General features: G+C 41.4%; 1 protein-coding gene across 1 annotated transcript in view; it reads right to left on the bottom strand.

Annotated features, from left to right (window-relative positions):
• LOC123507018 (vicilin-like seed storage protein At2g18540) overlaps positions 1–12,441 on the bottom strand; it is a 13,979-nt gene extending 1,538 nt beyond the window's left edge. The window contains exons 1-6 of the mRNA XM_045259518.1: positions 12,246–12,441; positions 10,782–10,880; positions 9,420–9,494; positions 6,641–6,841; positions 2,244–2,408; positions 652–803 (exon numbers count right to left, since the gene is read on the bottom strand). Coding sequence (XP_045115453.1) covers positions 652–803; positions 2,244–2,408; positions 6,641–6,841; positions 9,420–9,437 — 536 coding nt within the window. The 5' untranslated portion in view covers positions 9,438–9,494; positions 10,782–10,880; positions 12,246–12,441. The remainder of the gene's footprint in view (positions 1–651; positions 804–2,243; positions 2,409–6,640; positions 6,842–9,419; positions 9,495–10,781; positions 10,881–12,245) is intronic.
• Between the last annotated feature and the right edge of the window lie 1,248 nt (positions 12,442–13,689).

Below are 13,689 nucleotides of genomic sequence, written 5' to 3'. Positions count from 1 at the left end.
AAACACTCTTAAAACCCTTATTACTTCAACTAGAGCCTTTCAAAAGAGTGTTTCTCCTGTTAATAATGCAGAAATGTTGTCACGCTGCCTCTAGAACCACAAAAACACTCTTAAAAACCCTTATTACTTCAACTAGAGCCTTTCAAAAGAGTGTTTCTCCTGTTAATAATGCAGAAATGTTGTCACTCTGCCTCTAGAACCACAAAAACACAAGAATGGCCCCAGAATTTGAAGGGATGACATACGAGGAGAGACTAAAGGCTATGGATCTACCAACGCTGGAACAGAGAAGAGAGAGAGAGAGATAGAGAGGGATCTGGTACACTTCTGAGTGGACCAACGGACTGGACCAAGTGGATAATGAGAAACTGATCCCGAGAGAAGAATATGACACTAGAAGCTCAAGATCGCATAGTAAGAAGCTCAGGTACGGAAGATGTCCCAGAGATATTAAAAAATTGAGTTTCCCGCAGAGATTATTGGGACGCGGACCAGTTGGAGTGAGTACGTAGCGTCAGAGAGTGCACAGTTTGAACGTAAGATTGTGTAAGTGTAGATTTGGAGATTGGGCCACAGAAACGTCAACCGCAGGCCTTGGAAAACTACAACACACACACACACACACACACACACACACACACACACACTCACCTCTCCGTCATCTCAGTCTTCAACGTTTCCAGTGCGTTTCTCTCCCTCTCGACAAAACTTGTCTCTAAAATCTTGACAATTCTTTCTTTCTCGTCCTGAAGTCTTTCCCTCAGTTTCTCCTCCACTTTCTCCTCCAGGCCGGCTACCAGGGTCTGTGGAGAAGGAGGAGGAGGAGGAGGAAGGAGGAGGAGGAGGAGGAGGAGGAGGAGGAGGAGGAGGAGGAGGAGGAGGAGGAGGAGAAGGAGGAGGAGGAGGATTAAATTAAAATATTGCACAAAAATTAATGTCACAGATAAAATTCGTTTAAAATAATTGAAAGATATATTTAACACACACAGAGAGAGAGAGAGAGAGAGAGAGAGAGAGAGAGAGAGAGAGAGAGAGAGAGAGAGAGAGAAAACACCCCAAACACATCAAAACACCCCAAAACACATCAAACATCCAAAACACAAAACACACCAAACACATACACAACACACACCAAAACACCAAAACCAAACACCAAAACACCAAAACACACAACACATCAAAACACACACATCAAACATCACTCAAACACATCAAACATCAACACACAAAACACACACAACACACAACACTCACAAACAACAAAACACTCAATCACCCCAAACACAACCATCAAACACAACACACCAGATTTCAAAACCACAAATAAACACAAAACACACTCACACAGACATCAAAACCAACACACAGTCAAACTTCAACAAAACACATCAAACTCACACACCAAACACCACACTCAAACACAAACACACAGAACACCAAACAACATCAAAACATTAAACACACCAATCACACTCAAAACTACCACAACACATAAACATCAAAACACACAAAACACACAAAACACATCAAACACCTCATAAACACATCCCAAACACAGAACACAACATAAACAAAACATCACAAAACACAACACACCAACACACACCCAACAACATAAACACACTGTAAACACACAAAGACAAACACTGAGACACCAAAGACACTTAAATAACACAACACCTCACAATAAAATACACAAAACATGAAAACACACTAACATAATCAAACATCTCCAACACATCAAAACTTCAAACAACACTCACCAAACAAACACTACACTCAACACAAACACAAACAAAACATCAAACCACTCAACACTTAAAACACACTAAAACCTCAAAACACAAACGCTCACAAAACACACCAAACTTTTACAAGTCAACACACTCAAAACACACAAACAACACAAAACACAAACACACAAGACACAAAAACACACCACAAAACACACTCAAAACAACACACAAACACTCAAAACATCAAAAACACAAAAAACACATCAAAACACTCAAAAAAACATAAAAACAAAAAACACATCAAACCACACACCAAACACACAAAACACCCCAAAACACATCAAAAACACCAAAACACAAAAACAAAAAACACCAAAACAAAAAACACACAAAACATCCCAAAACACCCCAAAATACCCCAAAACACACCAAAACACATCAAAACACAAAACACAAAACACACAAAAACAAAGAGAGAGAGAGAGAGAGAGAGAGAGCCAGCCTTACCTCTTGAACCTTCTCGATTTCTTGTCTTAATTCCTCCATCTCAAATTCGTGTTCCAACGTTATCTTCTTCTCTTTCTCTCTCCACCGTTCTTCTATCTCCTCCAATTCTCTCCTTCTCTCCTCCTCCACCTTCTGCAGCCTCTCCTCCCCCTCCGTGGCTGCTTGCTGGAGGGAAAACAAACGTATGAACACACACAGAGAGAGAGACAAACAGATGCACTCTCAAAACACAAAATGTCATTAATTTTAACATTGATGTAAAAAAGTTAGCTCTCTCTGTCTCTGTTGGGGTGTTTTGGTGTGTTTTTGGTGTGTTTTTGTGTGTTTAAGTGTGTTTTGTGTGTTTTTGATGTGTGTTTTGTGTGTTTTATGTGTTTGTGTGTTTTGTGTGTGTGTTTTGATGTGTTTGTGTGTTTGAAGTGTTTTGTGTGTTTGTGTGTTTTGTGTGTTTTGTGTGTGTGTTTTGTGTGTTTGTGTGTTTTGTGTTTTGTGTGTTTGTGTGTTTTGTGTGTTTTGTGTTTTGTGTTTTTGTGTTTTTGGGGTGTTTTGGTGTGTTTTGTGTGTTTGTGTTTTTTGTGTTTTGTGTGTTTTGCAGTGTTTTGATGTGTTTTGTGTGTTTTGTGTGTTTTGTGTGTTTGTGTGTTTTGTGTGTTTTTGTTTTGTGTGTTTTTGTGTGTTTTGGTGTGTTTTGTGTGTTTGTTTGTGTGTTTGTGTGTTGTGTGGTGTGTTTTGTGTTTTGTGTGTTTTAGTGTTGTGTGTTTTGTGTGTTTTGATGTGTTTTGTGTGTTTTGATGTGTTTTGTGTGTTTTGTGTGTTTTGATGTGTTTTTGTGTGTTTGTGTGTGTTTTGTGTGTTTTTGTGTGTTTTGTGTGTTTTGTGTGTTTTTGTGTGTTTGTGTGTGTTTGATGTGTTTTGTGTGTTTTGGTGTGTTTTGTGTGTTTTGTGTGTTTTGATGTGTTGTGTGTGTTTTGATGTGTGTTTGGTGTGTTTTTGATGTGTTTGTATGTTTTGGTGTGTTTGATGTGTTTATGTGTTTTTGGTGTTTGTGTGTGTTTTGGTGTGTTTTTGTGTGTTTTGTGTGTGTTTGTGTGTTTTGGTGTGTTTTGTGTGTTTTTGTGTTTTGTGTGTTTTGGTGTTTTGGTGTGTTTTGTGTGTTTTTGTGTGTTTTGTGTGTTTTGTGTGTTTGTGTGTTTTTGTGTGTGTTTGTGTGTTTTTTGTGTTTTGTGTGTTTTGATGTGTTTTGTGTGTTTTGTGTGTGTTTTGATGTGTTTTGTGTGTGTGTTGTAGTGTGTTTTGTGTGTTTTGATGTGTTTTGTGTGTTTTGTGTGTTTTGTGTGTTTTGTGTGTTTTGTGTTTTGTGTTTTGTGTGTGTGTGTGTTTTGTGTTTGTGTGTTTGATGTGTTTTGTGTGTTTTGATGTGTTTTGTGTATTTGTGTGTTTTGTGTGTGTTTTGGTGTGTTTTGTGTGTTTGGTGTGTTTTGGTGTGTTTTGTGTGTTTTTGTGTGTGTGTTTTGGGTGTTTTGGTGTGTTTTGATGTGTTTTGTGTGTTTTAGTGTGTTTTGTGTGTGTTTTGTGTTTTTGTGTTTTGTGTGTTTTGTGTTTGTGTGTTTTGTGTGTTTTGTGTGTTTTGTGTGTGTTTTATGTTTTGTGTGTTTTGATGTGTTTGTGTGTTTTGTGTGTTTTGTGTGTTGTGTGTGTTTGGTGTGTTTGATGTGTTTTGTGTGTTTTGTGTGTTTTGTGTGTTTTGTGTGTTTGATGTGTTTTGTGTGTTTTGGTGTGTTTTGTGTGTGTTTTGTGTGTTTTGTGTTTTGTGTGTTTGATGTGTTTTGTGTGTTTTAGTGTTCTGGTGTATTTTGATGTGTTTTTGTGTGTTTTTGGGGTATTTTAGAGTGTTTTAATGCTTTTTTGACATCCTACACCCATGAAAACTTGCTAAAACGTCCTTGTTGTTACCTTAAAAGCCTGCTACCACACCCACAGCCTTCCCACACCCATGAAAACCTGGTAAAATGATATATTGGAGTAGCATTTCACTACATGGGCAAAGAAATGATGAAGAAATTGATAAGTCGTATAGTAAGCCCCAGATTGGACTATGCAGGGGTAGTGTGGAAGCTGGAGAGACTACAAAAAATGGCTACAAGAATGGTTCCAGAATTTGAAGGGATGACATATGAGGAGAGACAGGAAAAAATTAATTATTACTTCAACTAGAGCCTTTCAAAAGAGTGTTTCTCCTGTTAATAATGTAGAAATGTTGTCACTCTGCCTCTAGAACCACAAAAACACTCTTAAAAACCCTTATTACTTCAACTAGAGCCTTTCAAAAGAGTGTTTCTCCTGTTAATAATGCAGAAATGTTGTCACTCTGCCTCTAGAACCACAAAACACTCTTAAAACCCTTATTACTTCAACTAGAGCCTTTCAAAGAGTGTTTCTCCTGTTAATAATGTAGAAATGTTGTCACTCTGCCTCTAGAACCACAAAACACTCTTAAAACCCTTATTACTTCAACTAGAGCCTTTCAAAAGAGTGTTTCTCCTGTTAATAATGTAGAAATGTTGTCACTCTGCCTCTAGAACCACAAAAACACTCTTAAAAACCCTTATTACTTCAACTAGAGCCTTTCAAAGAGTGTTTCTCCTGTTAATAATGCAGAAATGTTGTCACTCTGCCTCTAGAACCACAAAACACTCTTAAAACCCTTATTACTTCAACTAGAGCCTTTCAAAGAGTGTTTCTCCTGTTAATAATGCAGAAATGTTGTCACTCTGCCTCTAGAACCACAAAACACTCTTAAAACCCTTATTACTTCAACTAGAGCCTTTCAAAGAGTGTTTCTCCTGTTAATAATGCAGAAATGTTGTCACTCTGCCTCTAGAACCACAAAACACTCTTAAAACCCTTATTACTTCAACTAGAGCCTTTCAAAAGAGTGTTTCTCCTGTTAATAATGCAGAAATGTTGTCACTCTGCCTCTAGAACCACAAAACACTCTTAAAAACCCTTATTACTTCAACTAGAGCCTTTCAAAGAGTGTTTCTCCTGTTAATAATGTAGAAATGTTGTCACTCTGCCTCTAGAACCACAAAACATTCTTAAAACCCTTATTACTTCAACTAGAGCCTTTCAAAGAGTGTTTCTCCTGTTAATAATGCAGAAATGTTGTCACTCTGCCTCTAGAACCACAAAACACTCTTAAAACCCTTATTACTTCAACTAGAGCCTTTCAAAAGAGTGTTTCTCCAGTTAACAATGTAGAAATGTTGTCACTCTGCCTCTAGAACCACAAAAACACTCTTAAAAACCCTTATTACTTCAACTAGAGCCTTTCAAAGAGTGTTTCTCCTGTTAATAATGTAGAAATGTTGTCACTCTGCCTCTAGAACCACAAAACACTCTTAAAACCCTTATTACTTCAACTAGAGCCTTTCAAAAGAGTGTTTCTCCTGTTAATAATGTAGAAATATTGTCACTCTGCCTCTAGAACCACAAAAACACTCTTAGAACCCTTATTACTTCAACTAGAGCCTTTCAAAAGAGTGTTTCTCCTGTTAATAATGCAGAAATGTTGTCACTCTGCCTCTAGAACCACAAAAACACTCTTAAAACCCTTATTACTTCAACTAGAGCCTTTCAAAAGAGTGTTTCTCCTGTTAATAATGCAGAAATGTTGTCACTCTGCCTCTAGAACCACAAAACACTCTTAAAAACCCTTATTACTTCAACTAGAGCCTTTCAAAGAGTGTTTCTCCTGTTAATAATGCAGAAATGTTGTCAGTCTGCCTCTAGAACCACAAAAACACTCTTAAAACCCTTATTACTTCAACTAGAGCCTTTCAAAGAGTGTTTCTCCTGTTAATAATGCAGAAATGTTGTCACTCTGCCTCTAGAACCACAAAAACACTCTTAAAAACCCTTATTACTTCAACTAGAGCCTTTCAAAAGAGTGTTTCTCCTGTTAATAATGCAGAAATGTTGTCACTCTGCCTCTAGAACCACAAAAACACAAGAATGGCCCCAGAATTTGAAGGGATGACATACGAGGAGAGACTAAAGGCTATGGATCTACCAACGCTGGAACAGAGAAGAGAGAGAGAGAGAGAGAGGAGAGAGGGATCTGGTACACGTTTACGAGTAGACCAACGGACTGGACCAAGTGGATAATGAGAAACTGATCCTGAGAGAAGAATATGACACTAGAAGCACAAGATCGCATAGTAAGAAGCTCAGGAACGTAAGATGTCCGAGATTTTATTGAGTTTCCGGCAAATATACTGAGACGTGGAGCAGTTTGAGTGCGTACGTGGCGTCAGAGAGTGTCCACAGCTTAGACGAGAGACTGGAACACACACACACGCACACACACACACACACACACACACACGCACACAAACCTGAATTCCGAGCTCTAATCGTTTAAGTTGTTCCATATAAATCTCGTTCTCTCTCTGTGCGTCCTCCAACTGGCCTTTATAAATGTCCGCCATTTTGCAGGTGTCGGAGAGCCTTTCTTGCAGCCTCCTCTTCTCTTCCTCCTCCTCCTCGTCCTCGTCCTCCTCCTCTTCTTCTTCTTCTTCTTTCTTCTCTTCCTGTATCTACAAAATTGATTGAGTTAGGAAAATTGTTTGTAACTTCCACTACATGCTTGAAAAATGCCATTAACTTCCACTACACCCTTGAAAAATGCCATTAACTTCCACTACACCCTTGAAAAATGCCATTAACTTCCACTACACCCTTGAAAAATGCCATTATCTTCCATTACACCCTTGAAAAATGCCATTAACTTCAGCTATACGCTTGAAAAATGCCATTAACTTCCACTACATGCTTGAAAAATGCCATTAACTTCCACTAAACGCTTGAAAAATGCCATTAACTTCCACTACACCCTTGAAAAATGCCATTAACTTCCACTACACCCTTGAAAAATGCCATTAACTTCAACTACTCCCTTGAAAAATGCCATTAACTTCCACTACACGCTTGAAAAATGCCATTAACTTCCACTACACCCTTGAAAAACACCAGTAACTTCCACTACACCCTTGAGAAACACCAATAACTTCCACTACACCCTTGAAAACACCAATAACTTCCACTACACCCTTGAAAACACCAATAACTTCCACTACAGCCTTGAAAACACCAATAACTTCCACTACACCCTTGAAAACACCAATAACTTCCACTACACCCTTGAAAACACCAATAACTTCCACTACACCCTTGAAAACACCAATAACTTCCACTACACCCTTGAAAACACCAATAACTTCCACTACACCCTTGAAAACACCAATAACTTCCACTACACCCTTGAAAAACACCAATAACTTCCACTACACCCTTGAAAACACCAGTAACTTCCACTACACCCTTGAAAACACCAATAACTTCCACTACACCCTTGAAAACACCAGTGTAACTTCCACTACACCCTTGAAAACACCAGTAACTTCCACTACACCCTTGAAAACACCAGTAACTTCCACTACACCCTTGAAAACACCAATAACTTCCACTACACCCTTGAAAATGCCATTAACTTCCACTACACCCAAAATGCCATTAACTTCCACTACACCTTGTACATTGAAAACACACACTGAAAAAATGCCATTAACTTCACTACACCTTGAAAATGCCATTAACTTCCACTACACCCTTGAAAATGCCACTTAACTTCCACTACACCCTTGAAAAATGCCATTAACTTCCACTACACCCTTGAAAATGCCATTAACTTCCACTACATGCTTGAAAAATGCCATTAACTTCCACTACACCCTTGAAAATGCCATTAACTTCCACTACACCCTTGAAAAATGCCATTAACTTCCACTACACCCTTGAAAAATGCCATTAACTTCCACTACACCGAAATATGAAAATGCCATTAACTTCCACACCCTTGAAAAATGCCATTAACTTCACACACCCTGAAATGCCATTAACTTCCACTACATGCCATTAACTTCCACTACACCCTTGAAAATGCCATTAACTTCCACTACTCCCTTGAAAAATGCCATTAACTTCAACTATACGCTTGAAAAATGCCATTAACTTCCACTACACCCTTGAAAAATGCCATTAACTTCCACTACATGTTGAAAATGCCATTAACTTCCACTACACCCTTGAAAAATGCCATTAACTTCCACTACACCCTTGTAAAACACCATTAACTTCCACTACATGCTTGAAAATGCCATTAACTTCCACTACACCCTTGAAAAATGCCATTAACTTCCACTACACCCTTGAAAACACCAATAACTTCACTACACCCTTGAAAATGCCATTAACTTCCACTACACCCTTGAAAATGCCATTAACTTCCACTACACCCTTGAAAAAATGCCAATAACTTCCACTACACCCTTGAAAAACCATTAACTTCCACTACACCCTTGAAAACACCAGTAACTTCCACTACACCCTTGAAAAACACCAACAACTTCCACTACACCCTTGAAAACACCAATAACTTCCACTACACCCTTGAAAACACCAATAACTTCCACTACACCCTTGAAAACACCAATAACTTCCACTACACCCTTGAAAAACACCAATAACTTCCACTACACCCTTGAAAAACACCATTAACTTCCACTACACCCTTGAAAAACACCAATAACTTCCACTACACCCTTGAAAACACCAATAACTTCCACTACACCCTTGAAAACACCAATAACTTCCACTACACCCTTGAAAACACCACAACTTCCACTACACCCTTGAAAACACCAATAACTTCCACTACACCCTTGAAAACACCAATAACTTCCACTACACCCTTGAAAACACCAATAACTTCCACTACACCCTTGAAAACACCAATAACTTCCACTACACCCTTGAAAACACCAATAACTTCCACTACACCCTTGAAAACACCAGTAACTTCCACTACACCATTGAAAAACACCAATAACTTCCACTACACCCTTGAAAAATACCAATAACTTCCACTACACCCTTGAAAAACACCAGTAACTTCCAATACACCCTTGAAAAACACCAATAACTTCCACTACACCCTTGAAAAACACCAGTAACTTCCACTACACCCTTGAAAAACACCAATAACTTCCACTACACCCTTCAAAAACACCAGTAACTCTCTCTCTCTCTCTCTCTCTCTCTCTCTCTCTCTCTCACCTTGAATATTAACTCCATTATTGAAGACGAAACTTCCGACACGTAAGAAAGATACGAACTTCCATCAACTTTCACCTGTGAGAGAGAGAGAGAGAGAGAGAGAGAGAGAGAGAGAGAGAGAGAGAGAGAGAGAGAGAGAGAGAGAGAAAAAAATAATTAATTAATGTTTTAAGAGCATCCCAGCCTCTCCCAGTGCCTCCAAGCCTCTCCCAGTGCCTCCCAACCTCTCCCAGTGCATCCCAACCTCTCCCAGTGCCTCCCAGCCTCTCCCAGTGCATCCCAGCCTCTCCCAGTGCCTCCCAGCCTCTCCCAGTGCATCCCAGCCTCTCTCAGTGCCTCCCAGCCTCTCCCAGTGCCTCCCAGCCTCTCCCAGTGCCTCTCAGCCTCTGCCAGTGCCTCCCAGCCTCTCCTAGTGCCTCTCAGCCTCTCTCAGTGCATCCCAGCCTCTCCCAGTGCCTCCCAGCCTCTCCCAGTGCCTCCCAGCCTCTCTCAGTGCCTCCCAGCCTCTCCCAGTGCCTCTCAGCCTCTGCCAGTGCCTCCCAGCCTCTCCTAGTGCCTCTCAGCCTCTCTCAGTGCCTCCCAGCCTCTTCCAGTGCCTCCCAGCCTCTCTCAGTGCCTCCCAGCCTCTCCCAGTGCCTCCCAGCCTCTCCCTGTGCCTCTCAGCCTCTCCCAGTGCCTCCCAACCTCTTCCAGTGCCTCCCAGCCTCTCCCAGTGCATCCCAGCCTCTCTCAGTGCATCCCAGCCTCTCTCAGTGCCTCCCAGCCTCTCCCAGTGCCTCCCAGCCTCTCCCAGTGCCTCCCAGCCTCTCTCAGTGCCTCCCAGCCTCTCTCAGTGCCTCCCAGCCTCTCCCAGTGCCTCCCAGCCTCTCCCAGTGCCTCCCAGCCTCTCCCAGTGCCTCCCAGCCTCTCCCAGTGCCTCCCAGCCTCCCAGTGCCTCTCAGCCTCCCAGTGCCTCCCAGCCTCCCAGTGCCTCCCAGCTCTCCCAGTGCCTCCCAGCCTCTCCCAGTGCCTCCCAGCCTCTTCCAGTGCCCTCCCAGCCTCTCCCAGTGCCTTCCAGCCTCTCCCAGTGCATCCCAGCCTCTCCCAGTGCCTCCCAGCCTCTCCCAGTGCCTCTCAGCCTCTCCCAGTGCCTCCCAGCCTCTCCCAGTGCCTCCCAGCCTCTCTCAGTGCCTCCCAGCCTCTCTCAGTGCATCCCAGCCTCTCCCAGTGCCTCCCAGCCTCTCCCAGTGCCTCCCAGCCTCTCTCAGTGCATCCCAGCCTCTCTCAGTGCCTCCCAGCCTCTTCCAGTGCCCTCCCAGCCTCTCCCAGTGCCTCCCAGGGTATATGGAGTGAATTATTGCAAAGATTAGGATCAAGACTTACTTTCTCTCTGAGTGCAATAACTTGTCCTTTTAAGTCACCGAGCTGGCTGAGTCTGTCTTTCAACCTGTCTACTTCAACTCTCGCGCCGCTCAGCTCAACCTGGAAAGAGAGAGTTTTGTAAATGCCTACGTGTTTCTCTCCGAGTGTTAGCTATGAGTGTGTCCTTCCTCACAGAGTTTCCTCCATGTTTCCTCCACCTTCTCTCCAATTTTGACTATCCTACTTCCCTTCCTTCATAGTTAAAATAGTAAAAATGTTAGACTATTTCACATCACAAGAAGATATTTTTTCCTCCATCTTTCTCTATTTTTTCCTCCATATCTCCCTCCACATGTTACCTCCATGTTTCTCCTCCCTCACAGACTTTCCTCCATGTTTCCTCCACCTTCTCTCCAATTTTGACTATCCTACCTCCCTTCCTTCATAGTTAAAATAGTAGTTTTCTATGATAGTCTCAACTGAAAACTAGATATTTTTTCAGTTTTTTCTCTACACACCCTCCAAATCTTTCCTCCATATCTCCCTCCACAAGTTACCTCCACTTTTCTCCTCCCACACAGACCTTCCTCCATGTCTCCTCCACCTTCTCTCCAATTTAGACTACCCTACCTCCCTTCCTTCATAGTTAAAATAGTACTTTTCTATGATAGTCTCAACTGAAAACCAGATATTTTTTCAATTTCTCTCTACACCCTCCAAATCTTTCCTCCATATCTCCCTCCACAAGTTACCTCCACTTTCTCCTCCCACACAGACCTTCCTCCATGTCTCCACCACCTTCTCTCCAATTTGACTATCCTACCTCCCTTCCTTCATAGTTAAAATAGTACTTTTCAAAATAGTCTCTACTGAAAACTAGATATTTTTCATTTTTCTCTACACACCCTCCAAATCTTTCCTCCATATCTCCTCCACAAGTTACCTCCACATTTCTCCTCCCACACAGACCTTCCTCCATTCCTCCACCTTCTCTCCAATTTTGACTATCCTACCTCCCTTCCTTCATAGTTAAAATAGTAGTTTTCTATGATAGTCTCAACTGAAAACCAGATATTTTTCAATTTTTCTCTACACACCCTCCAAATCTTTCCTCCATATCTCCCTCCACAAGTTACCTCCACTTTCTCCTCCACACAGACCTTCCTCCATGTCTCCACCACCTTCTCTCCAAATTTGACTACCCTACCTCCCTTCCTTCATAGTTAAAATAGTAGTTTTCTATGATAGTCTCAACTGAAAACTGATATTTTTTCAATTTCTTCTCACACACCCTCCAAATCTTTCCTCCATATCTCCCTCCACAAGTTACCTCCACATTTCTCCTCCCACACAGACCTTCCTCCATGTCTCCACCACCTTCACTCCAAATTTGACTACCCTATCTCCCTTCCTTCATAGTTAAAACAAGTCAAAAATAGTCACTTTCAAACCCTGTCCATCTCTCAAAATTTCCACACCCAGTACCTGTAATGCAAGAAAATCAGCTTCCTGATTGGCTGACAGCTGACCAATGAGAGGCTGGGGCTGGATGGCAGGTGGGGGAGGAGGTAGGGCCACACTTAACCCTCCTCCTCCTCCTCCTCCTCCTTCCTCTTCTTCTTCTTCTTTCTTCTTCGCAACTAAAAGGAAAAATATCTTCTATGTAATAATCGGTTAAACAAAATTCAGTAGTGGTGGTGGTGGTGGTGGTGGTGGTGGTGGTGGTGGTGGTGGTGGATGGCCATTGTCAGGGGAGAGGAGGAGGGGGAGTGAGGAGGGGCATATGTCTGAGAGAGAGAGAGAGAGTCAGAGAGGTTTTGAGGGCATTTAAGACAGTTTGGCATGTTTTGAGGGCATTTTAAGACAGTTTGGCATGTTTTGAGGGCATTTTAAGACAGTTTGGCATGTTTTGAGGGCATTTTAAGACAGTTTGGCATGTTTTGAGGGCATTTGAGGGCATTTTAAGACAGTTTGGCATGTTTTGAGGGCATTTAAGACAGTTTGGCATGTTTTGAGGGCATTTAAGACAGTTTGGCATGTTTTGAGGGCATTTTAAGACAGTTTGGCATGTTTTGAGGGCATTTTAAGACAGTTTGGCATGTTTTGAGGCATTTTAAGACAGTTTGGCATGTTTGAGGGCATTTTAAGACAGTTTGGCATGTTTTGAGGGCATTTTAAGACAGTTTGGCATGTTTTAAGACAGTTTGGCATGTTTTGAGGGCATTTAAGACAGTTTGGCATGTTTTGAGGGCATTTTAAGACAGTTTGGCATGTTTTGAGGGCATTTTAAGACAGTTTGGCATGTTTGAGGGCATTTTAAGACAGTTTGGCATGTTTTGAGGGCATTTTAAGACAGTTTGGCATGTTTTGAGGGCATTTTAAGACAGTTTGGCATGTTTTGAGGGCATTTTAAGACAGTTTGAGGCATTTTAAGCATGTTTTGAGGGCATTTTAAGACAGTTTGGCATGTTTTGAGGGCATTTTAAGACAGTTTGGCATGTTTTGAGGGCATTTTAAGACAGTTTGGCATGTTTTGAGGGCATTTTAAGACAGTTTGGCATGTTTTGAGGGCATTTAAGACAGTTTGGCATGTTTTGAGGCATTTTAAGACAGTTTGGCATGTTTGAGGGCATTTTAAGACAGTTTGGCATGTTTTGAGGGCATTTTAAGACAGTTTGGCATGTTTGAGGGCATTTTAAGACAGTTTGGCATGTTTTGAGGGCATTTTAAGACAGTTTGGCATGTTTTGAGTTTGGCATGTTTTTTTAAGACAGTTTGGCATGTTTTGAGGTTTTTGGTGTTTTTAAGACAGACAGTTTGAGGGCATTTTAAGACAGTTTGGCATGTTTTGAGGCATTTTAAGACAGTTTAAGACATGTTTTGAGGGCATTTTAAGACAGTTTGGCATGTTTTGAGGGCATTTTAAGAC

Source organism: Portunus trituberculatus, chromosome 2 (genome assembly GCF_017591435.1).
Source record: "Portunus trituberculatus isolate SZX2019 chromosome 2, ASM1759143v1, whole genome shotgun sequence".
NCBI lineage: Eukaryota > Metazoa > Arthropoda > Malacostraca > Decapoda > Portunidae > Portunus > Portunus trituberculatus.
The sequence above is the reverse complement of the archived record's forward strand: the minus strand, read 5'-3'. Positions and strand labels throughout refer to the sequence as shown.